At 51.4% G+C, this 27,547-nt stretch overlaps 1 protein-coding gene across 1 annotated transcript; it reads left to right on the top strand.

The window, feature by feature from the left end:
- Positions 1–198: 198 nt before the first annotated feature.
- WNT9B (Wnt family member 9B) lies at positions 199–24,944 on the top strand. The gene is made up of 4 exons (XM_055408107.2): positions 199–318; positions 18,677–18,930; positions 19,498–19,763; positions 20,603–24,944. The coding sequence occupies exons 1-4, from the start codon at positions 239–241 to the stop codon at positions 21,074–21,076; spliced, it is 1,074 nt and encodes a 357-aa protein (XP_055264082.1). The 5' UTR covers positions 199–238; the 3' UTR covers positions 21,077–24,944.
- Positions 24,945–27,547: the final 2,603 nt, after the last annotated feature.

Below are 27,547 nucleotides of genomic sequence, written 5' to 3'. Positions count from 1 at the left end.
GGAGGCGGGGCGGGGGCGGACCTGGAGAGGTGGCCCCACCCCCAGAGGGGCGGGGCAAGCCGGCAGGGCCAATGAGGCGGGGGGCTCGCCGCTCGGGGATGGGTGCCGCCAGCGCCGCTCCCTCCCCCCTTCCCCGCTCCGCCCCGCTTGGGTTTAAAGCCCCGCGGGCGGCTGGTGGCTGCGCTGCGAGCGCTGCGCGGCGCGAGGAGATGCGACTGGGCTCCGTGCCGCCGGCATCATGCGCCCCCCGCCCGCGCTGGCCCTGGCCGCGCTCTGCCTGCTGGCGCTGCCCGCCGCCGCTGCCGCCGCCTACTTCGGGTCAGTGCCCGCCGCGCCCCGGCCCGCCTGCCTCCCCCTCCTCTCGCTGCAGCAAGGCCAACTTTTCCCTTCCGTTGGCCCTGGCCCCGGCGGGATCTCGAACTCAGACCTTAGTACCCAACCCCATCTCGGGGTGGGAGTTAGTGCCCAGAACTCCTCTGGCTTCCCGGACTGGGCCCGGATCGCACCTTCCAGCGTCCGAACTCTGGTCCCCTTCACCTCCGCGTTTCTCACCCAGTCCTGTCCGAGACCTCATCCCGCCCACTAAGCCGGGTCTCGGATCCCGGCTCAAGCTCCGGGACTCTGCAGGCGTCTCGGACCTGGTGCCTGTGCGCCCCGGCGCGCCCTGTCCCTGCCCGTCCAAGGAGTCCCTCCCACGCTCGGACGTCCTCTCCCATCCTCACTTGTGCCCTGTCCGTCCCCATCCTGGGCTCTGTCCAGCCACCAATCCTTGCCTGGGACTCCCTTCACACCTTCTGCCTTAGCCCTGAGGGGCTGAGACCCGGAGGGCTGGCTGGATGGGTAGGGTGGGTTGTTACCGAGGTCGGGGGAGGGGATCGCGCTGATCCAAAAGGGATGGAGGAACCTTCGGACCGTGCGGAGAGTAGGAGGGAAACGTCTGTGGGGGAAATCCAACCAAATCTCAGACCTGGCGTCAGGTGAATTCTCAGGAGAATGACGAAGAGAGTAAGGGGAAGGTGGTGTACATGATTGGAAAAGGAAGCTCCGAGTTGAGGGTGACATCTGGGGAGAGAATGGGTGGGACCGGGCAGTGTTTGGAGAGCAGGTTACAGGGTAACTGACCCTCCTTCTCTGAACCTGAATTGCAGGGACTTGGTATAGGAGTTGGGGTCATGGGTGTGAAGGGACTTTCCTGACCTCCCCCCAAAGCCTACTCTAAGTATATACAGTCTGTTTCTTTAAATCATGGCACTTTTTGTGATCCTCACCCAAATCAAGGTGAGGCTTACAGTCTGACCCAAGCAAAGGCATAAGCAAGCAAGCCAACAAAACCCAAAAACATAAACCACCAAACAAGTGACCTGCCAGAGACTGCTCTTATGGACCTGGCAGGGAGGGGCAAATAAGGGTCAGAGAAGGTCTGAGAGGTTCCACACAGGAATAGGGCTGTGGGCTAATTTCCAGGTCATGACCCCTGGTTAAAACATGCCTTGGCTGTGGGCAATGGCCTCTCTTGAAATATATAGGGGTTGGGGTGGGAGTAATGTCAGCCCAGACCCTAGGGCTCTGGGCTCAGCTTGCTGGGAAGACCACTTAGTCTCCGGCCTCAGTGTCCCCTTTTGTACAAAGAATTGGCTGAACTTGGTGTGGCTGAGCCCCTCTGCCTGCTCTGTCAAGAGCACTGCGCATTCATGCTGTTTCCCAGCGATTTCAGGCTTGGAAAGGCACTGTTGCTGCCTCAGCAAACAGGATAAAATGGTCAGGCACAGTCTCTGGGTTCAGTCCCCGGTCCATCTACTTGCTAACTGTGTGATTTTGGCCAAACCACTCAACCTCTCTTTACCTCAGTTTCTTATCTGTAAAATGAGGATAATAGTGCTTATTTCATATGAGTATCATGTGAGTCGGGCTTCCCTGGGGGCTCAGTAGTAAAGAATCCATCTGATCCCCTGAAGAAGATAATGGCAACCCATTCCAGTATTCTTGATTGGGAAATTCCACGGACAGAGGAGCCTGGTGGGTCATAGTCCATAAAGTCGCAAAGCAGTCGGACACAACTTAGCGACTAAACAACAGCAAATCATTCGAGTTAGTATATGTAAAGCACTTAGAACAAGATCTTTGTTGTTGTTGTTTAGACCCTGACCCAGAGTCTCCTGCATTCCAGGCAGATTCTTTTGCCACCAGGGAAGCCTGAACAGGGTATAGCATATAGTAAATGCACAACTAATGCCACTAATTATTAAGGAGATGAGGTAGTGTCTTGATATTTCAGCCCTGCAGGCGCTTCTGAGCTGGAGTGGAGTGGGGTGCTGGACAAATGGTGCCTGCAGCCTCTCGGATATCAGCTCATTTTCACAATCCTTTTGTTTGCTTGGGCTCAAGGGTTGAGGATGGGGCAAGGGCCAGGTGAGATGGGAGGAGAGGGGCTCCAGGAAGCTGAGACCACCCAGGCTGGTGTGGTTGGAAGGGAAAGGAGTTTGTGGCAGTGCCCAGGTTAGAATTTGAGGGCTGGAAGCAACGGGGCAGTCTTGGAAATGAAAAGGGAAATCATAGATTGAGCATGAATTGGGGCTGAGATGGATCATATGAATGTGAGTCCCTCTTCCAAGTTGTGAGCTCCACTGGACGTAGCTGGCAAAATGCACTGAAGCCACCATCACCCCAGTCTGAGGAGGAAGACACATTCTCAGAGATTAAGATAAAACTGGGCTTCGTGCTGTTATGTGTTTGATCTCAGAGAATGGACAGGAATGAGCCTAAATTCTCCCTGAGGAGGCCCTGTTGTGACTCAGACAGGCCAGGGTTTCCATCATGCTATTTGAATTTGCTCTCTGGAAGGAATCTGTATCAGTCACTCACACTGTAGTGAGAATAAGAGGTAATGTGCTTCTCCCTTGTCCAGATTATTTACATTTGAAATCTCATTTCTGACTATGAGATCAAGTGTTTTGTCATCGTGATAAAACGAAATTCAAACATCAGGAGAATAGGTAAGGCCAATCTTCTTGGGGTTTTTTAAATCATAGAATCAGACTTAAGAGTTGGAGTGAGTGAAGTGAAGTTGTGAAGTTGCTCAGTCGTGTCCGACTCTTAGCAACCCCATGGACTGCAGCCTAGCAGGCTCCTCCATCCATGGAATTTTCTGGGCAAGAGTACTGGAGTGGCTTGTCATTGGAGTTGGAAGTGACCCCCAAAGTTTCTCTGGTCTAACTCCCTGCTTTAAGCAGGTCCTGTATTATTCCTATTTTTCAGTTGAAGGGACCATCATCCCCAAGTCAGTGAACCCACAACTGCTTCTGGTGCTTTTACATGAGTCTAGCACCTAATTCTGGTGTTGCTGATAGTATTAGTATGGTTAGTATTAGAGTTTACAAATAATTTTCTTATTCAGCCCCTCCGTCATCTGATTCTCAGACCATTTTTGAGGTATACAGGATGGATGTAAATAGTTTTCAAAAGGAAACTGAGGGTGAGAAAGTTTCAACGACTCTCTCTGTGTCACAAAGCAAGCTCGTGGGAGCGGCAGCATAGAAATCAGGTCCTGCTGCCAGTCTGGGCTCTTCATTTGACAGAGAGCATTACCTCCCAGAGCTAATACCGTGTGGTCATCCAAGAGAGCCTGCAGAGGAGCTGCAGAGGATGAAGTGGGTAGAGGGTTGCCTCTCTATGCTACTTGGTTAACTCTGTTAGACACTCTTGGCTGTTGTGGGTTGGGTGGGGCCCCAACATGTTCCTCTGTCCTCAACAATGAGATAGGATGCTGTGAACTCTGCTCAGGTATCAGGTAGGCTCCCATCGATGGCATGATGACAGTGGGATAGGAGATAGAAAAGTTTGCCCTAACTCCAGACCACTGTCTGTGCTGTTCATGATCAAGTCAGTTGCCTCCAAGGTCTTTAGCATCTGGAGGGCTTAAAGTTCCCTAACCAGACGGCTCTGGCTTGGAAGTCTAGGATTGCTCAAGAGTTCACGTTTTGGTTCAGTTGGCTTGGGAATTCTGAAAATATTAACTTCTGTGGTGTTTTATAAATGAATACTCACTGTATTATGTGATGAGCTGAGGATATGATAAGCCTTGCCATCCAATTCAGTCTTTAAGTCATGAATTTTGTGTCCAGAAATAGTTAATGTGGATGCAATTGTTAAAATTGTAGTTGACTCTGATGGTGCTTTGTACATGTGTGGCCTCTGCACTGTTTGTGTTTCTTTCCTGTCTGAGGATGGTGATAGGTTTAGGAAAGCACAATCTTAAGTAGTAGCTCAGATGGTAAAGAATCCGCCTACAATGCAGGAGACCTGGGTTCGATTCCCTTGGAGAAGGAAATGGCAACCCACTCCAGGATCCTTGCCTGGAGAATCCCATGGACAGAGGAGCCTGGGGGGCTACAGTCCATGGGGTGGAAAAGAGTCGGACACAACTGAGCAACTAACAGTGATCACTGATCTTTGCCTCTTGCCAGCTGTGTGACCTCAGGCACATGTCTTCACCTTTCTGAGCTTTGGGTGATGATAATACCCATCCTAAAGGCTGGTGTGAGGCTTGAGACAATGAATGAAAGGGCCTGACAGGGTGCCTGGCACATACTAAGTGCTCAGTACGGGCTCACTCTTGGTGGCTGCTGGGATTCTCCTTATCTTCTTGGGTTGTAGAGGTGTCATCATTGTGAAGAAGCAAGATACAACCTTAATTTTTTTTCAAAACCAACATCACACACAATGAAATGCATGCATTCTAAGTGCATGGTTTGGGTTTTAACAAATATTTGCCTCCGAGTAAGCACCACCCCAATTACTATATGGAACTGTACCATCATCTCAAAGGACTCCTCGTGTTCGTTTGCAGTCAACACTTGCCCACCAGCCTCGGGTCACCACTTCCCTGCTTCCTGTCACTTGAGATAGTTTTGCCCGTTATAGAATTTCATATAAATGGAATCATAGGGTATATAGCCTTTTGAGTCTGAATTCTTTTGTGCAAAATAATGCTTTTGAAATTATTCACATGGTGGCATGTATTGGTAGCACTTCCCCTTTTCTCTTGCTGAGTAGTATTCTATTGTTTGGATGTACCACAGTTTGTTTATTCATTCACCAGTTGATGGACATTTGGATTGTTTTCAGTTTGGGGCTCTTCCAAATAAAGCTGCTGTGAACATTTACGTACATCCCTTTTAGTGGACAGATGTTTTTATTTCTCTTGGATATGTATCTAGGACTGGATTTCTGGATCATATGGTATATATATTTAACTTTATAAGAAAAGGTTGAATAGTATTCCAAAGTGGCTGTACCACTTTACACAGTAATGTATGAGAATTCTAGTTGCTCCATATTCTTTTCTGCTTTCAGTCTTAATTTTGGCCATTTTAGTGGGTATGTATTGGTGTCTCATTGCAATTTTAATTTGCGTTTTTCCACTGATGAATACTGTGCTGAACATTTTTTATGTGCACATTCATCATTTGAATAGGTTTTTCATTGAGTTATTTGTCTTATTATTATTGAGTTGTAAGAGTTCATTACATATTTTGGATTTAAGTCCTTTATCAGAATTTATTGGCAATATTTTATCCCTGTCTGTAGCTTGCCTCTTCATTTTTCTTTTTGTTACCTTGCAAAGAACAAAATTTTTAAAAAACTCTTTCTAGACAGAGGAATTTTATTTATTTATTTTTTGGCCACACCATGCAGCATGTGGGATCTTCCCTGATTAGTGACTGAACCTGTGCCCCCTCCATTGGGAGCACAGAGTTTTAACCACTGGACCACCAGGGAAATCCTGGAACAGAAGTTTTTAATTGTGATGAAGTACAATTTTTGAACTTTTTTTTGTATGGTTTGTGCTTTTTGTTTCTCTCATTCAAGAAATTTCTGTCCATTAGAGGTTGCAAAGATTTTGTCCTATGGTTTCTTCTAGAAGCTTCACAGCTTTAGCACTTACACTCAGGTCTATGATTTCTGGTGGGTTAACTTATATAGATGGTATGAGGTAAGAATTGAAGCTTACTGTTTTCCATGTAGATATCAACTTGTTACAGCACCACTTGTCAAAAAGGTGATCCTTTCTTTAGCGTCATCTTTATTGCAAATCAATTGACCCAATACATGAGGGCTTATTTCTGGACTCTATTCTATTTGGTAAGCTTATGGGCATGAACTTGAGCAAACTCCAGGAGATAGTGGAGGACAGGAAAACCTGGCCTGCTGCAGTCCATGGGGTTGCAAAGAGTCGGACATGACTTTGCAACTGAACAACAACAACAAAGCTTATCTTTGGGCCAGTACCACAGTCTTGATGGCTGCCGCTGTGTGGTAAATCTTGAAACCCAGTACTATACATCCTGTCCTTTTTCAAAATTGTTTTGGCCATTCTAGATCCTTTATTTTTCCACATAAATTTTAGTATCAACTTATTGATATCTGTAGGAAGGCTGGCTAGGATTTTGCTTGGGATTGCACTGAATCTGTAAGTCAATTTGCCTTTTGACAATATTGAGTCCATTGGTTTATAAACTGGCCATAGCTCTCTTAGGGGAGCTTTTAAAATTTCTTTCAGTAGTGTTTTGTAATTTTCAGTGTATGGACCTTACAAACATTTAAAAAATTATTCCTAAGTGTTTTATGTATTTGGATTTTTTTTGAACAGTGGTAGGAATTGACTGGGTCCTGAGAAAAACAGGGTTAGAGGGAAGAAAGGAAGAAATTTTACTGCCAAACATCACTGATAAGAATCATTGAATGTGGGAAAGGAATTTAGACTAGCTCGTCTCCAGCTCAACTCTAACTCTTAAGAAGCTGGGCTCGAGAGTTGAGGTCAAGCCAGCCTCCTCCATGGATGGTGGTGAAGTTTCTGAGGCTGATGGAGGGAAGCAGAGGAAGGAGAAGCAAGGGGTGGGGAGGGACTCCTGGGCTGGAAGCTCCTCAGGAAGAGAGGTCCTGGTGCCTTTAGGCTTGTGTGCTCAGGAGGAAGTGGGCCGGGTGCTGTGAGGGTCACCCTCCCTTTGGAATCAGCCTAAGCAGGATGGGACACAGCCTAAGGCCCTGCTTTAGTGTGAGGAGCACTGGACTTGGAATCACACAGGTAGAGTGCAAATCCTCCTGCCAACCACTTAACTAACGGTGACCCAGGGCAAGTCAGTTAGCGGCTCTAACCTCAGTTTTCCCATTTATAAAATGGCTAATCCTTACCTCATAGGGTTGTTATGAGGGTTTTCTGTATATAAAAGTGCTGAAATGCTATCCACATATATGGAGTCCAAGAAATCTAGTGGTCTGTCTTAGAGAATCCCAAATAGAGGAGCATCTTTTTGACATTTGTTGCTTCCTCTCTTCCTTTTATCCCAGTCATTGTATAATTTGAATCCTTCCTATGCCCTTTATGTGCATACTTTCATTTAACCAAATGACAGACATCCCAGGAGGTAGGTGATGGTGGAATTCTCTTCCTTTAAAGGTAAATAGGGGGAAAAGCTCAGACAGGCCAAGTGTCTTGCCCAAAGTCACAGAGCTATGACTGGCAGCACCTAGACTTGAATTCTAGTCTGTTAGAATCCGGAGCCAACTTCTTCATCCCTCTCTCCTGCTGATGCCCAGCCGAAACCGGGGCAGCTCTGACTTCCTGAGTCCTCCACCCTGTAGCCTCTTTCACTTGACATATATCATAGGTATCTCTGCACTACATGTCTTCAACTCTAGGTATGTTACCTAATTTTTTATGTGCTTATGTTTCGGATTCATGCATAGCATCCTTTAAGCAGAAGTCTTGGGACTCCATTGTTGGTCAGCTCCCCCCACAATCCCTAGCATTGCCTCCTGGTCCATAGTGAGTGTTGGGGTGGGGAGTCCCCTTTCCTTTCTGCTGACCCTTCCTTGCCCCCTGAACCTCCGTCTTTGCCCTGTCTGTTGGCTATTTCTGCATGGCCCTCTCAGCACATGCTGCCTGGCCATGACTTGGCTTCTGTCTAGACAGGAGTGGGAAGCAAAGTGGCGAGCCCCCGTCAGACTCTGGAAGTCAGCCACACCTGACCTTCCGTAGGAATCCTGAGGGCAGCAGAGATGAGCTGGGGTGGGGGCCAGACACTTCAAGCCCAGACTCTCTCACTGGGAGACTTTCAAAGAGCCAAGAGAAAATCAAACCACCATATTTGGTCAGTCCTGGAAATTCCGAAGAGTCTAGTTTAAGGGTAAGAGCAGAGAAGTTCCACTTTCCCCATAGTGACCATCCCTTTGAGGCCAGATGTGTATAATATTATTTTTATATTAAAGATAATATGTATACCATGTATCACATAACATCCTTAGCAATGTGGAAGGCAGCACCCAGTAATAAGACATGATTATTTTTGAAGAAAAACATCTATCCATTGAGATAAAGACCATGAGTATTCTCACTTCAGTTTAGGTCAAGTCTTGCTGCCACTTGAGTTCACCAGAACCATACCAAAAAACTGTAGTTGTCTGAGCATTCTGGAGTCCTGAATCATGGAAGAAATTTTGTGAACCTGCAGTAAACTTCCAGAACATCATCATGAGAGGAGGTGCAGGTTGAGTTTTAAAGAAATACCTGGGCCAAGTTCTCACTGCATATCAAGGGAGGCTCTGGCTGACCAAGCATAGCTTGTCCCCAGAAACAGGTTCAGAGGGGCTGAGCTAGTCGGAGGAGTCAGGGTCTGACTAACTGAAGCCAGACTGCCTGGAGATCTGGTACCCGCGAGAGCGCACTCCGGTTCCCAGTCTGAGGGCTGGGGAGGGTGTGGCCACAGGGCAGCTCCTTCAAAGCCACGCCCATCCGGAGCCACGCCCTTCCGGAGCCACGCCCTTCCGGAGCCACTGCTCTTCCAGAGCAAGGCTTGAGTTTGAGAACATCTCGTGGTGGGATTGGGGGTCACTGGGGACCCCTGCAGCCTGGGACTGAGACAGCAGGGAGGCCAGTGATTTGGGCCTGGACGGTTGGGAAGAAGCTGAGGAAGAGCCTCGACGTATACTCTCTGCTTTGTCCATCTGAGGGATGTATGCCGTCAGCAGGTGTTGGGCTGGGGCTGGGGGACCTCCGGGGTTGAGAAACCGGGACCTTTCCCAAGGGGGTTACAGGCTACTTGGAGAGACGCTCTCTACAGCCCTGAGGAAGAAGGGGAAAAAAGTGTGAACCATGCAGAACTAATGGTGCTATAATCCCCAAAAACTGAGAGAAGTCAGAGAAGTTGGATGGTTAGAGTGGGATGGGGCTGGCAATAAGGAGGACTTCTGGAAGAGGCAGACAAGCATCTTAGCCTCTTAAAGCTGGGTGGGGACTCAGGATCACCTTTCCCATTCCCTGCATTTTTGAGTCAAGCGTTGAAAAAGGCTGTGGTTATGAGTCCCGGGGATCCATGAGGGCTTTTTGGACTGGGAAAGGCAACCTGGGTAGCGGTTATATCATGAGGAAAGGCATGGAGGCTGGATTACTTTAGCCAAGGCAGGAGGACAAGGAAGAGCCTGGCCTGAGAGGAGCGGCCCTTTGCTACAGCCCTGGTTGGCTCTGCATCTGGGACAGTCCAACACGGGAACTTGCTCTGGTCCCACTCTGGAAGACCCTGCTCTCTTCCCTAGGAAGCCTCTTACAACTCCATCCATTCCTCGGGGCTGTCCTGACCACTCTGGCCCTCACCAGGCCTATTTAGGGAGGGGTTTCTTGACAAGGTGGAAGTTCCTGCCATCTTTAGAGGGGAGGGGTGTGGAGGGGCGTGGGCCATTCCTGGGTCCTGCCGGCAGACGAATGGAGGCTGCATGGAACCTGCAGCCTGGGACATCTCCCTCTGGAGCATCCGCAAGCAATGGAATTGTCCTCATCACAGGTGGTTGCACGTGGGACATTCACTAGGGGCCAAACTCTCAGGGCCCACAGTCCTGCCTGAGCCTGACTATCCGCATTGAGGAGGGGGACCACCCAAGAGCCTGCCAAGCTGGTTAGTTGGTCAGCTTACTATGGTTAAAAAAACTTGGCAGAAGTCACCCAGCCCATGAGCCAGGTCCCATGGTTGGAGCAGAGCCAGTGGGGGTGTTGCTTGGCCCATGGTGATACAGCCTCAGTGACTACTTGCTTTTCTCTGCAGTTGCCACACTGTGTCTTCCAAACTGTTAATACTTCTCCGCTGGCTTGGGGCTGGGCCTGTGAACCCAAGAAGCTGGGGAAGTTTATCTTAAGCCTTCCAGCCCCCCTTTTCCCTTCCCCTTCCCTTCTTCACCCCAGGCTTCCCCTTTCTCTCTTCTCTTCATGATCCCAGACTCTCTCCTTTCAGCTTCTTTGTCTAGCAAAGTGCGTTCTCAGGTACTAGCCTTATTATATCAGACTGTCACACTTTAGTATGAATTGGCAGTCCACTTCTCTAAGTTTTATTTTTGACTCTTGGCTGAAGAGAAACTCAGTTTTAGACCAGGGTCCTTCTCTCCCTTTAACTGCCCAGGGGGCCTGAGGAGGAGACCTGACCAGGCTTCCATTCCTTCTATCCTACCCATCTTGTGTTCCCATCACCCTGGACATTTACTATGATGATGGCTGATTTTGTTTCCCTGAAATATTACATTAAAATGGAAAGCAGAAACCGTCAGTCTTGATAGAAGCAATCAGGAGACCCGGGGTGCAGACCCAGGCTTGCCATTAACTCAGGGTCATCTGAGACAAAAAAAAAAACAAACAAACAACCCTTAGATGAACCTCCAGAGCACCAGAGAAGTCAAAACAGAGACCTACCTACTTGATAAACCTCTGGCCCTCCTGCCTGCCCTCAGAAAGTTCTGGGGTAGCTCCCAGGAGGCATTAGGGCAAAACTTCTGGACTGGGTGATCCTGAAGGGTTTCCCCAGTCCTAGAATGTACCGATTCAAATAATGTACATTTGGACACGGCCAGGGAACTAAGGGAGATGTTGATCACCCCAGACTTGTGTGGGGCTGGGAGGCCACCCCTCCATAGCCACCATGCCACCTGATTTGTACAGTACATGCCAGGGACAAAGACCCCCTCCTCATCTCCAGCCCGAGCCTGAGTGGAGTGGGAGGGAGACAGGAGGAGGAAGAGGGAAGCATTTCCTCCACAGATGTTGCACCAGCCACGCTCTAAATACCCGAGATTGTTGAGATGCAAAGCAAGCTGGTTGGGCGGGCTGCTTGCTGCCCACTTAGCTCCTGAGCACATAGTCCATGATGCCATCCTCCGCAGGCAGCCCCTGGAAAACAGGAAGTGGAGCGGTTCTTGGAGAGACAAAGCCCACAGCTGGGCCAGGCTCTTTTCTCTCTGAGTCAGGGGTGGGCTGGGGGACGAGGCTCTGGGGTGGGCTCCAGGGTGGGGCAGGGGGAGGTGTACTGATTCAGTCCTCGAGGTTCTGAGGCAGAGAGCTGGGGAGGAAAGGAAGGCTGCGACCGAGCCAGGAAGTAGTGAGCAGTCTGGTGGCTTTTGGTTTTCTTTGGCCTGAAGCTGATGCTCAGTATTGAAATTTAAATAAATGAGTGAGTGAAAGGAGTGGGGAGAAGGACTTGGAATAAAGGTGGGAAATGGTACCTGCCAAATTTGCCATTAAGGCTGCTCACTAAGGACATCTTCTTGGAGGAGGTATGAGGTGACACTGAGTCTTGTCAAGCAGGGAGGAATGTGAAGGATGGAGGGAGGGAGGTGCTTCTCAGGAGCATAGACCTCAGGGCCCCTCAGATGACGGGAGGGGAGAGGAGCCCCCCCGCTCTGCTCTGAAAAAGGACTGCCGGGAGCCATGTGCCCTCTTCCTGGGCCAGACACTGCCCTCACTAACTCTCCCCTTCTGGGAAGAGGTGGGGAGTGGAGGGCGCGGGTTGGGGTGAGGAGTGTGTGTGTGTTTAGGGGGGCTTAGTGAGGGCAGGAGAGGTGGGCTGAGATATTTGAGATGAAAGCACAAAAGGCCCACTCACCATGCAAATGGCCCTGCAGCGGAAATCTGTTATCAGGAGGATCTAATAGGGTTTTTCAGGGCCAAGGCCAATGCTCCAGGCAGGGCAAGGCTTTCCTTGTTCCCAGGTAACTGCCTGCAGTTGGCACAGGCCCGGGTGCCAGGCACACCTCCTGGTCTCTCCAGCTAAGGGTCCAGACAGGTTGGCCTTACCCAGCGGGAAGGTTCCCCTGGGAACCGCCAGTCTTGTCCTGTGCCCCCTACCTGCTCACTCCTGGGGGTGGCCTCCCCTGGAACCATCGGACCCTCTCAAGCAGAAACAAGGATGGGGGTGGGGGTTGGAAGAACAGAGCCAGGCACCCCCAGTGATGGGAAATGCTCTCCCCCTGCTCGGCCTTCTCCAGTGAGCTCCTGAGAGCTTCCTCCTGCCCCCTCGCCACCCCAGGCCTCCCACTGCAGGCAGGAGGAGCCTGGCTGAGGTCAGGTTTTTACCCTGACGGTGTTAGGAGATCTGATCCGGTCCCTGAGCAGCTACTGATGGTTCCCCCAGGAGCTGGGCTGGTTCAAAGCCTTCTCCTTCCCCTGCCCCCTTGGGTTCTGGGGTCCCTCACAACCTTGAGGTTGTGACGGCATGTCCCAGCACCCAGCACAGCACCTGGCACATAAGCAGATGCTTAAGAATAACACTTACGGGACTTCCCTGGTGGTCAGTGGCTGAGATTCGGAGCTCCCAATGCAGGGAGGCCGGGTTCAGTCCCTGATCAGGGAACTAGATCCCACATGCCACTACAACGGTTGACGATCTTGTGTGCTGCAACTAAGATCCAGAACAGCCAAATACATAAAAAAAAATTTTTTTGAAAGAAGAAGGATGACACTTCTTATAAGCTTATTTAAAGAAGAAGAATGACACTTCTTGTAAGCTTACACTTTTTGTAACCTCCAATGACCTGGAGCTTACTGTGTGCCAGGCACTGTTCTAAGAGCTTTACAGATGTTAATTCACTTAATCTTCACAATATGCATAGTTGCTCAGTCCTGTCTGACACTTTGTGACCCCATGGACTGTAGTCTGCCAGCTCCTCTGTCCATGGGATTCCCCAGGCAAGAGTACTGGAGTGGGTAGCCATGCCACCCTCCAGTGGATCTTCCTGACACAGGTATGGAACCTGGATCTCCTGCATTGCAGGTGGATTCTTTACTGTCTGAGCCACCAGGGAAGCCCAGTCTTCACAACAACCATGTGAAAGGTCCTGTGATGTCTGCATGTCACAGGTGAGCCACAGAGACGTGAAGTGCCTTGCCCAAGGTGACACAGCTAGTAGGAGGTGGAGGTGGAACTTGAACCGAGGCAGTCTGGCTTTGGTCTGGCTTTCCCACTGCTGCTGCTGCTGCTGCTGCTGAGTCGCTTCAGTCGTGTCCAACTCTGTGCGACCCCACAGACAGCAGCCCACCAGGCTCCCCCGTCCCTGGAATTCTCCAGGCAAGAATACTAGAGTGGGTTGCCATTTCCTTCTCCAGTGCATGAAAGGGAAAAGTGAAAGTGAAGTCACTCAGTCGTGTCCAACTCTTAGCGACCCCATGGACTGCAGCCTACCAGGCTCCTCCGTCCATGGGATTTTCCAGGCAAGAGTACTGGAGTCGGGTGCCATTGCCTTCTCTGGCTCTCCTGCTAGATGAGGTGTATTTATTGTATAGAATGAGCTTGGGGCTGAGAGGATATCCCTGGGGTCACCAATGGACGAGGGCAGATCTGGCACCAGACTCCCCAGGGCTAAACAGCCTTGAGGGTCCTTGGGTCCCCACACTCTAGGAGATTGTGGGTGATCATTCCAGGGAGAACTTCCAGTTCTGCTCATGGGCTTGGTGGTCCCTGGGGTCCTGTTGATGCTAGACCAGTGCTTCCCTTAAAGCCTGGGAGAGCCTGCTTTTGCTTCATTCAAGGTCATCCCAGATGGAGCAGCTTTAAAAAAAATTATTTTTTTAATTTATTTGGCTATATCAGGTCTTAGTTGCTGTGTGTGGGCTTCTCTCTAGTTGCAGCATGTGGGCTCCAGAGCATGGGCTCAGTAGTTGTGGCATATGGGCTTAGTCGCTCCACGGCATGTGGGATCCTAGTTCCCTGACGAGGGATTGAACCCACATCCCCTGCATTGGAATGTGGATTCTTCACCCCTGGACCCCCAGGGAAATGCCCTAGATGGAGCAGCTTTAGCCAAAACTATGGATGAGGTGAGCCTTGGACAAGGCAAAAGGAGGCAGGGGTGGGAAAGGCCGGGTGATTGCAAGGGGTCTTGGGAAGATGGGATGTGAGATGAAGTCCTGAGGGGCACCCTTGACTTTTTCCCACTTTGGAGGGAGACATGGTAGCCTGGGAAGTGACTGAGAGTTTCTGGGGTCAAAGCCAATGGCATCTCATTGTGTGTGAATGACTTCTGGTCTTACCATCCTGAGCACCAAGGGCCATTGGCTGAGGGTGCAGAGGGCCACAGGCTGGGGAGAATGGAGCTGGTCACATGGGGTCGTTGCTTTCCTAATGGGATATGAGAGGCTGAAAGTCAGCCTGAGAGAGCCCAACAGGAAACAGGAATGGGGGAGACAGACCAGCTGGGCCAAAGCAAGTACAACCGATGAAGGCGGGGTTGTCCTGTGTGGCTCAGGGGCACTTGAGTCAGGCAGGGGCCTGAAGGCACTCTTGTTCCTCAGTCCGGAAGGGCAGTTGGCAAGTTCGCAGAGCATCCATCCTCTGCACTTCAGTTCTGAACACTGGTCACTTGCTTGGTTGATAGCATCTGGCCTGACCGGGGGGCAGGGTCTTCATTACAACCACAGGTTTTGTCTTCATGCTTACTTGATCTCTGATGGTTCATCTGAACTTCACGGAGTTCAACTAACACCTGGGTGATGGAGATTTGTGCAGAAGGGCCTGGTGGGTGAGGTTCTCAGGCCTGGAGTGCCAGAAAGGATGGTTTCTTAAAGGGGAACTGATCATGCCCATGGACCCTGGAATAGACTGGAAATTGCAACACCTATAATTCTCCTGAGGTCCAAGAAGAAACCATCTCTAGCAGCTGCCTTGGCATCCGTAGGGCATGTGTTACAGCATTTACTAGCACGGTTTAAGGAAACCAGTTGAAGTATTTTCCAAGTTTAATGTCACAGCACTCTTTCTTCAAAGGAAAAATGATCCCAGACTGCAACATAGAAAACAAATATTGGGTTGGCCAAAAATGTTGTTCGGGTTTTTCCATAACTTCTTACAGTAAAACTTGAACATTTTGTCCAACCCAGTAAAAGGGAAACTGGGTGGTATGTCCCTCACTGTCTTCCTAGGCCCTTAAGAGGGTCCCTGAGTCTGTGAGGGGGTACTTTTTGAGAGCAACCTTGGGCAGACCAGAGCCCAGTGTGGCCTGAGGCTCCTGTACGGTTGACTGCCTTTCCTGACCATTAATCGCTACTAAGTGTCATTACTGCTAATAAAATTAACCGACTTTATAGTGGACTCCTGGGGCCATCAATCACAGGGTCAATTACACGAAATTAAAAAAGACAAGGAACTGTTGATGGGGGGAAAGGTGTTTGCTGAGCCGAGCTCACAAGGAGAGCCCAGGGAGTGTGGTACTCCACAGCTGCCAGGAGGTGGTGATCAGTGACGACACCCTTAATTAGACAAACTGACTCCCAGCCTTGATACTGTTCTACAGACAGGAGTGTTTCAAGCAAGAACACAGATGACCACAGAAAGACTCGGGGGCCAGGGACTGAAAAGCTCCCGAAATTCTCCCTCCCATTCTCACTTCTGCTTCTCTCTGTGTGTTTGATTCACTTTTTCTCTCTCTTTGGATCAGCTTTCTCTTTTTATCTCCTGAGTTACAAACCCAGTCACCCAAAGAAAGAGAGAGAAAGCAACTCTGTGTTCTCTCTAAGTCAAATTCCAAATTCCCAGAGAAAGAATGGATTGGCCCAGCTTGGGTCATGTGATCCTCAGTGGTCCAATCAACAGGCCACAGTAGCAAGGTCACATGGTATAAAATGGCTGACAGGGTAACCATGGAGGTGGAAAGACCAGGTAGGCAGCCAACCCAACAGGTGTCTGCAAGAGTAATTTAAGGGACTTAGTAATTTAGGGACTCTAAATACGGTAGATAAGGGAATTTGCTGGTGGTCCAAGGATAAGGACTCAGCATTTTCACTGCCGGGACCAGCTTCAATCCATGACTGGGAACTAAAATCCCACAAGCCATGCAGCACAGCCAAAAAAACCCAAAACATGGTAGATAATATTGTGTAGTAGACTATAAGTTCAGTTCAGTCACTCAGTCTTGTCCAACTCTTTGCAACCCCATGAATCACAGCACGCCAGGCCTCCCTGTCCATCACCAACTCCCGGCGTTCACTCAAACTCATGTCCATCGAGTGGGTAGATCTAGTGATATAAAAATAATAGCCATTGTTCTGCAAATGTCATTTGAGACAAACCTTGAAGGATGTGCAGCCCTGTTGGCCAAAAATTCCCAGCATTCCCTGCTTGTCCTCTTACCTGTCAATCACTACTCCAAGGGAGGTAGAAACACAAGAACTGCCTGAGCAGAAATTGTCCTTCACACCCACCACTGGTGTGGGGAGGAAGACTTTTGAGGGGCTAGATGGCTGCTGTGCCCTTTGCTCCTGCAGCCCCCGAGCTGCCCTCCACACCGGAGGCCGGTCAGGGTGGGGCCTCCTGGGCTGGAGTTGACATCAGGTTCTGCTCTGGACCTGCCAAGGGTCGAGCTCTAAGGAGTTTTTCCTGCCAGACTGCAGGGAGGGGTTTGGGTGTAGACCTGGTGGACTGGAAATTTACCCATTTGCCCCCAGATTAATGATTAACGGGTCCCTGCCCTCACCCTGTCTGGGAGGGGAGCCCAGGGCCAGGCTGGGCCGGGAGGAGCCTGATAGCATCTGTCTCTACTCAGGAGTTTCGGAGATATGCTCCACACTGGGTTGGCTGCACCTGATGGATTTGGAATCTATCTGGGGGCACTTGGGGCCTGGCCAGGACCCACACCCTCCCTGGGGCAGACAGGCAGGGTGTGGCATCCAGCCAGATGTCCTGGCTGGGGCAGGTGGCTCCAAACAGGAGAGCCATGCCCTTGGATCTGTGGGATGTGGGCTTCTCTGACCACTCAGGGCTTGGCCACAGGGCTTGCCTTGGCTGGTGGTACTTGAGCACAAGTGACAAGTGTCACATCCAAGCAGGAGCTTAAGAGCCAGCACCTGCTTCCACCTTTGATCTTTTCCCGTGGTTATAAGGCCAGCATATTCTAGAAAGGGGCTGCATTCTGGTTGCCAGATTGATGTATATGTTCCACCCACACCGAGGGCCACCACGGTCCAGGAAACAGCAGATAACTTGAACTGGGAGAAGCATCTCATGGATCGCTTCTCGGGGGAGGGAAGGTGAGCTCTATTTGTAGTCCTCACCTTGCTGCTGATCTGCTGTAAAACTAGGGCTAGTCATCACCTCTTTGTAAAACCTAAAACTTTTGTTTCCTTTTCTGGACAATGGGAAGATTCTGGCAAGGTTAGAGAGTAAAGCATCTTTCAAGAGGAAAGAGTTGAGAAACTCCAGCCAGGGGGAAAGTGAAACAGCAAGTCCCAGACTCTGTAGTTAGTAACTTTTCATACAATCCTCCCAGCAGCGCAGGAGGTGGAGAGGATCACTCTTTCCACTTACCAGAGGAGAAAAATCAATGCTTCTGAATGACACAGCTAGGAAGTGACAGTCAAGCCATTGGAACATGGCAGCCTGACTCAAGCATCCCTGGACTTCAGATATGGCAGAATAAGAAGTCAAGGGGCTGATAGGCTGATGGCAATGCAGCTTCTTCATCTGAAGCCACCTGTCAATCCATCCACCCATCCTTCTTCCTTCATCTATCCATCCTCCCAATCTTCCATCCATTCTGGTATTCCCTAAATATCTCTTGGTAGCAGACATGGAGTGGCCAGATGGTTAAAGATCTATGGGGATTCTGGAGACAAGTTAGGTTGGCCTGGTGTTACTTGGGCAGCTACCTAATGTAAGAGGGAGAGGGATGCCAGGGCCATTGGCCAGACACCTTCTCGGTGTCTACATCCCTCTGCCACCCACTCTGAGCAACATGGCTCTCCCTTCCTGGAAGCAGCCAATAACTACATGCAGTATTTCCCAAACTGCCCTGATTCTCAACGCTGCCCAGGGAAGCGGGTAGATGTACAGATTCCCAGGTCCTATTCCAGACCAAGAGAAGCAGAACTGTTAAGTATAGATCCTAGGTATCTGTGGGTTTTTTGAAGTTTAAAAGAAAAAAATTTTTTAATTCAAAAGATTTTATTTTTTGGCCACATTATGTGGCATGTGGGATCGTAGTTTCCTAATGAGGGATTGAACCCATACCCCTGTGTTGGAAGCATGGAGTCTTAGCCACTGAATCACCAGAGAAGTCCTGGGCATCTGTATTTTAAATAAGTCTGCCATGATTTTTCTGATTCGGCATGTTTGGGAAACAAGGTGGATAAGAAGAGCAGAGACTTTGGCTTCCAGAAAACTTGAGTTTGAGATCTTGCACTCACCCTTGTTATAAGCACCTTGGTTTCCTACTCTGTAAAATGGGGTCAGCCTCCCTCTCAGAAGGCGAAATAATGCAGCCCCCAAGAAGGCCCCCTTCCCCTCACCTGCCCCCCATCCTTAGGGATTGTCATCTTTCACCCCCCGTCACAGTCCCCAAGGATCACTGGTCTCCCTTCTCTTGCTCCCTTTAGCCTGACCGGGCGGGAGGTCCTGACGCCCTTCCCTGGGCTGGGCACCGCTGCCCCAGCACAGGTTGGGGCCCACCTGAAGCAGTGTGACCTCCTGAAGTTGTCCCGCCGACAGAAGCAGCTCTGCCGGCGGGAGCCAGGCCTGGCTGAGACCCTGCAGGACGCCGCACACCTCAGCCTGCTCGAGTGCCAGTTTCAGTTCCGGCATGAGCGCTGGAACTGCAGCCTGGAGGGGAGGACGGGGCTGCTCAAGAGAGGTAGGGAGGAGAGCTGGGGAGGAGGGTAAGGAGAAGGAGACCGGGGAGGAGAACTGGGAGGAGGAGTCTTGGAGCAGGAGGGTTGGGGGGAGAACTGGGAGGAGGAGGGCTGCCTTTCTCACTCCCCAAGCCCCTGTCCCTAGTCCATGTTGCTTTTATGAATCCGGCTCAGAAATGGGTTGGTCCAACTTGCTCACGCATCACCTTGGAATCAGGGTCAGTGGTTTAACACAGCTTTGGCGCTCACCAGGTGCCTAAGTCACTTTTCTCTGCAACTGTGTTTTCATCTGTTCAGTAGAGGAAGCAGCCCCCATCCTGCCACCCTGAGAACCTGGGCACACACCCCGCAGGGAACAGGAAGCTCCATTTAGACAGCACCTTGCAGCCTGAGTTTAAGGGGTGGGTGACAGGGCAAGTGCCCTGAACTGTGTCCTCGGGGTCACACTCCCCTCGTCCTGTTCACCACAGCAGCCCCTCCTTCCAGCCCGTCTATCCTCAGAGGGTAACTCACAGCCCCTGAGCCCACTCTCCTCCTCCCTCCCGATCCCACCCCCCGGCCTGGCCCAGGTTTCAAGGAGACGGCCTTCCTGTATGCGGTGTCTGCGGCCGCCCTCACGCACACTCTGGCCCGGGCCTGCAGCGCTGGCCGCATGGAGCGGTGCACCTGTGATGACTCCCCAGGCCTTGAGAGCCGGCAGGCCTGGCAGTGGGGCGTGTGTGGCGACAACCTCAAGTATAGCACCAAGTTCCTGAACAACTTCCTGGGGCCCAAGAGAGGAAGCAAAGACCTGCGGGCGCGGGCAGACGCCCACAACACCCAGGTGGGCATCAAGGTGAGTGCGTCGCTGGGTGCAGAGCCGGGGAGCCGGGTCTCTAGGAGGCCAGTATCCACCCTACCCCCCCTCCAGGACACACACAGAGGCAGTCCAGCATGAACCTCATCCTTTCAACCGGTGTTCCTTGGGGATCTACTCTGGACCACTGTCAGGTACCAGGCAGTGGGGAAGAGTCCTGCGCATCATAGGTTGATGGGCAGCAGGTGGGAGCCTGGCTTGGTGAGGCAGGAACGTGTTTGGAGAAGGGTCTCCATTCCAAGCACTGCCCTTCCTGGAGGCCCTAGGAGCCAATGCTGTTTGAAAACTGATCTGGTACAACCCCTAGCCCTCCTCCATTTTACAGATGGGAAGACAGAAAAGGCCCAGAGAGGGGAAGGGACTTAGCTGAGGTCACGCAGCAGAGGAAAGACTGGAGGGTAAAAAGTATCCAGGTCTGTTGGGACCAGGAAGCTGGGAGAAGCTTGGGCTCTATTTAAGAGACTGAGTTCTGTGTCCTGTGTTCTCATCACTGAGTTGGTGTAAACCAGGGCTGCTGTGTTCAGTTGTGCAAGCTGTCTGCTCCATAGGAACTTCGGGCCAGGGGAGATGCTGGGGGTGAGATCCAGGCCCCGCTGCTCTCACGAAGGTGTGAGGACCGTCTCTGCCCAGGAGAAGGGGCGCCTAGAGCTAGTTTGCACTAATGTGCCACATGGACCTGCTTGAGTTTTAGCTGCCCGCCTCATGTGGACTCCCCTGTCTCTCTCCCATCCTCCTGCGGCTCCCTGGCCACAGCTGATGCTCTGGGAGCTGCGGCCTGGGGGCCCCTGACCACGCCTCCCTCCTGCCTCTCCTCTCAGGCCGTGAAGAGTGGCCTCCGGACCACGTGTAAGTGCCACGGCGTGTCAGGCTCCTGCGCCGTGCGCACCTGCTGGAAGCAGCTGTCCCCGTTCCGCGAGACAGGCCAGGTGCTGAAGCTGCGCTACGACTCGGCCGTCAAGGTGTCCAGTGCCACCAATGAGGCCTTGGGCCACCTGGAACTGTGGGCACCGGCCAGACCAGGCAGCCCCACCAAGGGCCCGGCGCCGCGGCCTGGGGACCTGGTCTACATGGAGGACTCCCCCAGTTTCTGCCGGCCCAGCAAGTACTCGCCTGGCACAGGGGGCAGGGTGTGCTCCCGCGAGGCCAGCTGCAGCAGCCTGTGCTGCGGGCGGGGCTACGACACCCAGAGCCGCCTGGCGGCTTTCTCCTGCCACTGCCAGGTGCAGTGGTGCTGCTATGTGGAGTGCCAGCAGTGTGTGCGGGAGGAGCTTGTGTACACCTGTAAGCACTAGGCCCACTGCCCAGTGTGCCAGCCAGGCGCTGCCAGGACCCCCCATGGCACCGAGCCACCTCCAGGCGGCCCAGCTGTCCAGCCGCTCCCCTCCCCTGCCCCGCCCTGCCCCGCTTCGCTCCCACCAACCCGGGCAGGAGCATGTGGCATGCCTATGATCACCCACATGCGTGCCAGCACACTCATATCCCTCTCCCCATTGACTCCCATCAGTCTTCCCCTCTCTCAGCTCTCAGCAAGGAGAGCCCCACCCCTGAACCTGAGGGTCCCCAGCCTGGTTGAGGACTTGGAGCAGGAGGACAGAGTGGAAAGGATGTGGAGGGATCTAAGGGAGACCCAGAGGAGGGCAGGACTAAGGTTTTAGAGAGGAGAGAGAGTACATCTCGCCATCACTAACCCTGGGATTAGTGGCCTAAAGCCAGCCAGAGGTTGGGAGGTGAACTTCTGGGCCAAGAAGGCCCAGGGAGGCAGGGTCAGCTGGAAGCTAAGGCTGGAGTCTGGCTGGGATGGGTCAGGTCAGCCCTCAGGCCCCACCCAGGTGATAGTCAACCCCAGGGGTCATACACCTTCATTTCCCCACCCTGGAGCTTTGCTGTGCTAGAGATGGGAGGAAAGGCCAGGTGGTAGGAGCCATTGGTCTGGAGAAAGGAAAGCAGGACTCAGATATGTGCCCTGGATCCTTGTGATTTGGTTTTTAAAATCTGCCTCCACCAGCCCTCATTCTCCCCTTGAGAGCTGAGTAATCCACGCCCAACCAGCGCTGCTCAGTAAAAACACCAGTGGACGCGAGCCCAGTCCCCAGGGTGAGGCTCAGAAAGTACACCGAGGTTGCCCAGGGAGACATAGACCCCTCGGTTTCTCAGCAGCCCCCCATGAGCCCACTTGGGTCAACTCCCTGTGGCCTGGGTCACCCTGTGCGGTGAGGCCCTGCACAGCTAGCATTCATGATATAGGAGAGTTGGTGTGTGAGTTTTGATTCAGTAACATTTCTACTTCTACAGCTACTCATCTAATTAAGGCTTTTGCTTGGGTGGGAATTATGAACATGGGAACTGTTTGCTAAGCTGGGCTCTTTGGGGGCCTCTTTCATTTACTAAGGGCCCCCCACCTTGGCTCTTACCTGAGGAGGAGAAGTGGCTGCTAATTCCTTTTGATACTGTGGACATTTTCAGGGCTACCTACTAAGGCCCTAAGAGGGAGGCGAGAGGAGCTGGTACTACCCATGGGTACACACAGGTCTCCCCACTCCAACATGCAGGCACACCCCTGGGACCTGCCAGGCTGAGGGCTCTCATTCAGCAGCACACACCTCTCTGGATCAGGATGCAGACCTTGCAGGGGTCACTTCGCTGGAAGCCGTGTGCTTTCCCAGAGCAGGGCCCGATGCCAGCCGGGAGGAAGTGACCTCCTTCGGGACGCCCTTGGCTGCTCTGCTGGCCCTGCCGCGCCCTCTGTCAGCTTCCTTTCTCCCTGAACCCAGAGTTGCTGACCCTTTGCCGGGACAGGAAACTTCGGAATTAGCCAAGTGCTGAGAAACCATCTGTGCAAGCCCCAGGAAGCAGCCCCCGGGGGCTCCCTGTGATCTCCGAGGGCAAGGAGACCCTGCCCTGTCTTCGGTGGATCACACAGCCTCCTGAGGGATGCTGGAAGGATCTTTGGCTGCAGAGGCTCTGAGGAGAAGCCCTACTGACCTGAGACCCCTCCTGAGAGTGACTTTGCTGACCCGAGCAGCAGGCCCACATCTTGGCAGGAAGAGAAGGAGAAAGGGCTGTCTCCCCAGTTCCCTCCATGCCCCCATTGCATGAAGACTTTCTCTCTGCTGCCCAATCCATCCTTTTCTTCTGAGACCCCAGCTCTGCCTCTACCATGGCTCAACCCGAGGCACGAGGCAGCAGGAAGAGGAGGGCTGATCCTCCGACATGCCATTCGCACCCAGGTCCACAGCCAGCAGTGCAGGGGTGGCAGGAAGATAAAGGGTGGACTCTGAGGGACTGAGGCCACGGCTGGCCAGTAACACTGACCAAGCCTAGAATGTGGTTCAGGGCCCCGCAGCCCCTCAGGTCCTTGCTGTCCAGCTGTCTCTCCTCTCTTTCTTCCCTGCTCCCACCCCTTTCTCTTCCAATTGCCCCAAAGTTCCATCTCAGCCCAACTGGGGCCCCAGGGACCAGTGACCACTGACCACTCATTCTATAGCATTAAGGGAAACATTCACAGGGTATTTTTTGTCTACCTCACATATATATATATATATATATAGTTTTTAGGGCAAAGAAAATAATTTATATAGCTAAGATATATATGAGAGAATATTTATGTTATTTATATAGTTTCTATATTTTATGGGCAGCATCTGTGGGGGTTGTGTATCCTGATGGAAGCCTGTGTATATCTGGGGAAATACAGCTGGCCTGATTGGGGTCCCCACTGAACTGGACTCCGGGTGGCCAGGGAAGAGGTCTGGTGGACTCCACGTCCCTTGGCTGGCTCTGTCCTGGAGCTGGTGAGCAGCATCTTCCCTGAGCATGAACTCTGATGGGCTTCATCCAGATCCTCCTTGTGAAGTCGTTGTAAATTCTCGGCTCTTCTGGGTCCCAGACCCCTTCTTCTGCTCTGGAGAAACTGTCCTGCTTATGATAATAATGATAACAAGGATGACCACACTTGGCATTTGGAAAGCACTTTTGATCTTCAGAAACACTTCGGTCCCTCTAGTGTCCCTCGATTCCCCATTATCCCTATGAGGTAGATGTGGCCACATCACGACCCGTTGCACATATGCTGCCAAGAGATGGAGGGCTATTCTCAAAGTCACACTGAAGAGGTCCTTTCACTGAATATTTCCTGAGCATCGACATGGGCCAAGTGACGGGAGCTGATCTATCCTGGACCTGGGAGCCCCAAAGTCTGGATACACCTGGAGCCCAAGAACCCAGGGAAGTGGCTGCTCCCCCAGGCTTGTGTGACCCTGCCTCTTGGATCTGGACAGCATGTCAGCATTTTCTGTGTCTCAGGGCTTGGGACTGCCTGAGGGGCCTAGAGAGTTGAAGACCCTGTGGAGGCTACTCCAGGGTCTCTAATGGGTCCTCCCTCCCTTTGCCCATACCGCCTGAGAGGGTTTGGCTGTATCTGAGGGACCCTCCCAGCCCAAAGATGGGTTTTATTTGCTCTCGTTTGTGTTTTTATTTTTTGGCCATGCTGCCAACCTGTGGGATCTTAGTTCCCCCATCAGGGATCAAACCCTTGCCCCCTGCATTGGAAGCACAGAGTCTTAACCACTGGATGGCCAGGGAAGTCCCTGTGTTTTTCCTTTAAAAATGATTTGTTTTCCTTTGGATTTCTGGGTTCTTTTGTAAAATCAGCTACACTGGCATGCTGGTCCTTCATTCCCACCCTGGCCACAGTCAACTGGCTATTAGACAGTATACATGGAGCCCTATTAGATAGGATACATGGAGGCTCCCTAGTTTGCCAAGTACACCTCAATACACACACCTCACTCATGCATGTTGCTGGCTCTTGTGGGCACATCATGTCTGTCCCTGGTTCGGATAAACCCAGCTTCTCTGGTGTCCTCTGCTGGCCAACAGACAGACCAGCCCTGAAGATTACTTCTTGCCTCCCCGAATTTCCTTTCTCAACCATCATGACCTTCAAATGCTTTATGTCTCAGCACATTTGAGAACCACAGTGGGAGCCATCACATATCAACCACCCGTTCTGTTCATCCAGGCAGTCAGTGGTGGTTTAGGGAGCTCCCATTGAGCTCCAGGCACCAGCCGGGGTGCTGGGGTGTAGCAGGGAAGGAGACGAAGTCCCTGCCTTGTGGGGCTGCCCCTCTACACAGAGACAATAAATCAATAAACCACGTGTTAGCTCTTGCTACCTGTTTGTCTCACTTTATAGCAATGACCTTGTGTGTTGGACGTGACCACCCCCATCTCATGGTCAAGAACAGAGGCTGTGAGGGGTGAAGGCTCCTAATGACAAGCAACGGTGTCAGGATTAGAACACAGAGTGCATGATCGCCAAAGGATGAGTTCTTTTTTACAAAAACTTTTACTTTGTATTGAGGCATAGCTGTTAACAATGTTGTGATAGCTTCAGGTAAACATCAAAAGGACTCAGACACACGTATGTGTGCAAAGTATGACTTCTTGCCTCTGCACTGTTGCCTCCCCTTGGAAGGAGGGAGCACAGCGATGGATCGTCCCATTTTATGGATCCTGGGTCAGCCAAGGCCCAGAGGAACGAGGTGACCCACTAAAGGTTAAACACCAAGTAGGACCAGGCCAGAGCCCAGGTGCCCTCCTGGAGATGACAAGTATTTCTAGTGCCCACAGCCTGTGGCCAGCCATGCAGGGTGGGGTGGGGGCAAGTTAAGGCAGAGCAGGAGCCTTCAGGGACTTGTGGTCCCATAAGAGACACAAGACACATGGCTATAAAATGGTTTCAGTCACTTACACATTGGCCTCAAGTCCCTTCCTGGTCACTGTCTTCCCAGCATGCATTGGGAGGTGCAAATGCGTGTCTTCCACCAGCTGCTCCTGGAGGTCTGATGGGAGAGGAGGCCCCTTTCAGAACAAAGGGCAGCAGAGAAGGCTTGGCCCTGCCTGCCCTGGCTCTTCAGCCTTCTGGGATCCACACGGGGTCCCCGGGGAGGGAGGCAGAGTGAGGTCCACCCCCCTGCCTGTCTTAACGTGTTCCTGCTCCCTTGTGTTCTTGGGCCCAGAGTAGTGACAGGCGTGTCCACACCCACAGCAGCAGGCTCCAGCCCACCGAAGGATTTCTCACCTGTTTCCTCACTTGAGCCTCACGAGGCACGCGCCTTTCTTCCCTTTTTACAGAGAGGGAACCTGAGGCAAAAAATGGTTAAGTGACTCACTGCAGACCCAGGTCTTAGCCTCTAAACCCTGTCTGCTGTCTACCCTCTACTGCCTTCAGCCTCTTCCCACCCATATCTGAGCCTTTCCCTTCTCCAGCCCCCAAACCAGCTCCCAAACAGACCCTTGGGCCCCTCCAGCCTTAACTGCTCAGGGCCACTACTTTCCCTGGGGATCAGGACTTGGAGAGTCAATCACCAGGTGGGTACTTCATCTGTGCCAGACCCCCTTTTAAAAGCATTTAGCCATATTTTCTCTCTCTCTAGTTAAATACATGTATAAATAAATATATAAATATATGTATATTTATTTTATTGATCCCTATGTGAGGACACTGTAGACACCAAGGCATTTAAATACTTTATCACACATTCTCCAAAAGAACCACAAGGCCATGATCCCATCAGAGAGATTTAACATTGACACAATATTATCTAATATACGTTACCCATTCAAATTTCTCCAGTTGCCCCTCAAAATATCCTTCATAGCTTTTTTTCTCTGATCCAAGATCCACTCAAGAATTGGCCATTGAATTTTTTTGTCATGTCTCTCCAGCCCCCTCTCTTCTAGAATAGTCTCCTTGCCTTCTTTGCTTTCACAATACTGATATTTTGAAGAGTTCAGACTGGGTGTCTTGAAGAATGCCTCTCAACTGAGATCTGTTTGATTGTTTCCTTATAACTAGATTCCGGATAAATATTTTGGCAAGAGGTCGGCTTAGTGGTGTGCGCCCTTCTCTGTGAGTCTGTCAGGAGTTTCTCAGCATTACCGGTGATGCTCAGTTTCATCACTTGATTAAGGTGGTTTCCTCCAGCTCTCTCCCATATAAAGTTACCTTTTCCCTTTGTGGTTCATGACTCACCTTGTCTGTCATGGGGGTTGATACTTGAAGATTCTGAGACCATCTTGTTTCCCAGCAACGTTTTACCCAAAAGTTTTAGCATCCGTTGGTGACGATCCTTGCTCAAATCAATTGCAAGTGGAGATTTTTTTAAATTCCATCATCCCTTATGTATTTTTTAGTTGGCATTCTTCATAAACTAGAGCTTCTCCACTCTGCATGGTAAGAAGTGATACCCCCATTTTACAGATGAGGAAACTGAGGTTGGGGAGCTAAAAACATTCACTGTATAAGTGGCAGAGCTGGGGTTCAAATTCAGGCCTTTGACATGCCTGAGCGCATACCCATTGCCTTCTGTAATCTTCTCCAGTCCTGGGTTTCTTCTCTGATGGCTTATATCTGAGCACATGGTGAGAAGCCACGCCTTCTCCTCGTGGAATTCCTGTAGCAAGTGGGGAAGGTGTTCAGAGCAGTGCTGGTGGGGAGTCAGGCAGGGAGATTTTCTCTCCTGAAATCATGAGACAGCCTTGTTTCAGCTTCCCCAACCTGCTTCCCACCTTAGAGGCTCTAGAATGCCTCAGCCTCCCTCTTTGCTGCCCCTGAGGGCCCCTCACCCCTGCCAACCCCATTCCATCCTTGCTTGGTCCCCAGAGCTGTGGAACATGACTGTTCCACTTGGTGACCCCAAGTCCAGGAGGTGACCCCCTCAGATGGGCCCAAGGTCGATGACTCTGCCCCCTGACTCCTA

The sequence above is a fragment of the Moschus berezovskii genome, chromosome 20 (genome assembly GCF_049115385.1).
Source record: "Moschus berezovskii isolate FMDL1 chromosome 20, NW_MosBer_1.0, whole genome shotgun sequence".
Taxonomy (NCBI): Eukaryota; Metazoa; Chordata; class Mammalia; order Artiodactyla; family Moschidae; genus Moschus; species Moschus berezovskii.
Note: the sequence above shows the minus strand (reverse complement) of the source record. Positions and strands in the feature narration are given on the sequence as shown.